This window comes from Nannospalax galili, unplaced genomic scaffold, assembly GCF_000622305.1.
Source record: "Nannospalax galili isolate Female #2095 unplaced genomic scaffold, S.galili_v1.0 scaffold514, whole genome shotgun sequence".
NCBI lineage: Eukaryota > Metazoa > Chordata > Mammalia > Rodentia > Spalacidae > Nannospalax > Nannospalax galili.
In genome coordinates this window covers 204,710-208,534 of record NW_008336076.1, presented here as the reverse complement: position 1 = coordinate 208,534, position 3,825 = coordinate 204,710, and the positions used below count along the sequence as shown (strand labels likewise).

Below are 3,825 nucleotides of genomic sequence, written 5' to 3'. Positions count from 1 at the left end.
CTTGCAGAAGACCCAGGTTCAAATCCCAGCACCCACATGGCAGCTAACAACTGTCCATAACTCCAGTTCCAGGGGAATCCGACAGCCTCTTCTGTCCTCCAAGGGCATTGCATGGCAGGGGTGCATTTACCTACATGCAGGTAATACACTCGTACACATAAAATAAAAATAGTAAATAAAATATTAAAAAAAAAAAGAAATAGGAAAGGGATCTTAGAACTCTCAGAGAAACAAAGGAAAATAAAGGTGGAATGTTCTCTCTGAAACCAGAGTAAGGAGGAATTCTCAGATACAGTAACCACCATATCAAATTATTTACCAAGTGTTAGTGAATTCTTTTAATACTTGAAGAAACACTAGTACCATCTATCCCACTAGTACTATTAACTTGAATTCTAATGGTTCCCTCATTCTAGGCCTATGAATTATGTATTCAAGGTGAGACATGTGAAGACCACACCCTAGTAGAGAGCTTTATAGCAAGATGCACTGTCTTGGGAAGCTACTGTTTAAATAGAGTGTCCTAAACATGCAAGTCTTTAGTGATAGAGTGATGTCTGGATGGGCAGGGAATGCAGATTCTGACATGTTAGCTGACAGCTCCCAGTTAGCATCATGTACTAAGACAAAACTCATAACACCAATAAATGAGTGTGTTTCAGTCTTTCCCTTACCATCTGTAAAACAGGCTTCTGGCTCATCTGCATTCATAGGCTCAGCCTCCGCTTCTTCTCCTTCTCCTGGCAGAGGGTTGTCAACTGTGCTGCACTCAGAGGAACTGGATCGGTTTAATCTCTAAAAAGGAATTCACCACACCCACCAGACAGAACATTTAGGACTCATTCCACAGCAACATTTAAACATTTAAACCTCTTTTAATGACTAGTCATGCAAAGTGTCATTAAAAAACTTTGACAATAAGATGAGCATAAAATGTATAAACACACACCGAGATTAAGTAACTCTATGCGCATCTATAATTGACCTTTCTATCTATACATCCTGTGAAAAGAAAATTTTAACGTGTTGGTAAGCAAGCATTTGGGCAAAGCTGGAAAGAGGTAATATTTTAATCTTCATTATAATTTGTGAGATTACTGGCCACATTTATTATCTTATGTTTAGTAGACTCTTATGTACAGCTGTTATTTTGGGACAACTGACACCTGAAGAACATTCTACATGCAAGTGTCAAATTGCCAGTGTGGGATGCCTAACATAACAGATCCAATAACTGCCAGAAAAAATATAAATACTTTGAATTTTTAAAAATTACATAAGACATTTAAACACATCTTCGTTATCACTTAGATCTTGGAGTATGCAGTAGGATGATATAGATACAAAGTCCTTACACAAGAACAAAAATGTTCACATACAGTACTGAGATCCAAATGGTAGTGACCATACCAACAGCACCCATTTTATTATCTTAAGAGAAGATCATAAAACATTATTTTCAATGTGAAGAGAGTGGCTATTGAAAGGACCACCACATGCAAACGCCGAAATAAAAATGCAGTGAAATTAGACATGACAGACTCACACGTGAGAGCAACTCATTGTCATTATGATCATCCTGCTGATCACAACAAAGACAAGTTACTCTCCCAAACTTTATGATCAAGGATGTTGTCTACACGACACAAGACACACACACACACACACACAACACACACACACACACACACACACACACACACACACACACACACGGCTTAAGAGAAACCACTAACAGTACCTGTAACAAATCACTGTTAAATTTTCCTAATGTTGGTTTATAGCTGGGTGGAGGGTCACTTTAATAGAAGAGTTCATTTTTCATTCTCATTTGCTGAACAACGTGTGAATATGGAAGGGTACTAGTTATTATAGCAATGCGTTACTTATTAATAGTCTAACTTAAGCTTTTGGAGGAAAGTTTAAGTAAAAGCAAGTGCTAAACTGAGGAAATATTAATTTCCATAGATTCTTTTGTCTATACATTTGTATTAGTATCATAGATTCAATCTAAAGTATTAATTTTAGAGACGTACTTCGAATTTCTTTTTATGAGTATTACATTAAATAGTTTACAATAAACACATCAGTCATCAGTAAGAACAGCATTGATAATATGTTGTAGAAATGGAATGATATTAATGGTGTCCTTTTTATAGCCACAGTAAAGAATTAGAAACAGCTATTAGATAAATCCTTTAGCCTTTTTTGGCACAGATATGCTGTTCCTACCTGGTGAGGCCTTTGTTAACATCAGGTATGAAGATAACAGTACAAAATTTCATTTACACATAGATTATAAAATCTGACTGAATTTACCTAAAATACCTTAAAACAGGGAAGGGAAATAGAAATGAAATATAATGGTATTCTATAACTGTCAGGGCCTTAAACATTATCCTGGGGAATACTAACTACCAGAAGAAACTTGTAATTATTAATATTTTATGTCATGCCAGTTACCACAGAAACTGAAATTTAGTATGCTATCTAAAACATGCAATCATATGACGCTCTCAGTTCTCCATGTAGCAGCTGCATGAAGTTCCATCAAGGAACTGAAAGAAAGTCTACGTTTCTGTCAAGATGAGACCAAGCCTCACAAGTCTGACAAAGAAATCCTCGACTACATTTTAACACAAAGCAGTGGGGAGCATTGCTGAGAAAGGACACAGCGCAAGTCCTACACTGAGGCAAAAGTAACAGCTGTGATGCCTTAAGCACCTTTCGCTCAGCTGGCAGCAACTTTTTAAAAAATTCACATAATTTATTCCTTTCTGGGTTGTACTAACTTCTCAGCCACCCTTAAAAATGTTAACTTGAAATTTATTACAATTTTTGTGTAACTTTTAATCTTCTTAAATTTGTTTTTATTGAATTTTTGTATATTTCATACAGAACATCTCAATCAATCTTTTTTTGTCTTTTTGAGATAGGGTCTCCTTGTAGCCCCAGCTGTCCTGGAACTCACTATGTAGACCAGGCTGGCCTTGAAATCACAAAGATCCACCTGCCTCTGCCTCCCAAGTGCTGGGATTAAAGGCGTGCACCCCCACGCCCAGCATCTCAATCAATCATAATCATCTTCATACCCTTGCCCCCACCAGCACCCTTCTATAGGCCCCCTCCCCACTGGAGCCCATATACTCTGTCATCCCTGTTAAGGCAGACCCCAATCTTATCTGAAGAAATATTAGTAACTGATTGCTGTTAGGTGAAGAGCTGCTCTTCCTAAAACAAGGGACTCTAGATAGGCTGACTAGACGTCAGTGGATGAACTTATACTGGGGCACGTCTGAGGACATTGACTTGACACAGAGGGCAGCAACTTTTAAACAAAACCACCCTTATTTGTAGAATTCTGGTGGCTAAACAATGAAAACATAGTCAATATTGCCATTTTGGCTTTATAGTTGTTTAAAAGAGCATTAAAAAAGAATTAGGCTGTTACATTGTGAGGAGTAAAAATTCAGGTAATGTAGTCTGTGTTCCTATTGAAACTTTCTTATATGTATAGATTTCTTGTCAATTATTTGCCAATAAAATTCAGGGTTGACTCAGAAATGAAGGCTACACAATATCATTGTTTACTGGAATAGAAATTATAATGACTTTTGACATGAATTATAATTAGTTTATATCACAAGTCCAATTATTGTTGTGGATATGTAATGTTTTCTTGTGAATGTACTAAGTATTCACAAACAACTAATTATGTACTTTATAAGATTATGCACACACATATATATGTAATGTATAATGTGCATAGCCTAGAAATAGCAATTTTTTTCTAATCAACTCAGTTTTTGTAAAATTAATCCTTTG

The 3,825-nt window shown here is 36.3% G+C and overlaps 1 protein-coding gene across 5 annotated transcripts in view; it reads right to left on the bottom strand.

Moving 5' to 3' along the window:
- The window catches only part of Scn9a (sodium voltage-gated channel alpha subunit 9), a 218,082-nt gene that overhangs the window by 55,649 nt on the left and 158,608 nt on the right, over positions 1-3,825 (bottom strand). For all 5 annotated transcript variants that reach the window (XM_008830879.2, XM_017797574.1, XM_008830881.2 and 2 more), the window contains one exon: positions 675-795. In XM_008830879.2, the coding sequence (XP_008829101.1) occupies positions 675-795 (121 nt within the window). The remainder of the gene's footprint in view (positions 1-674; positions 796-3,825) is intronic.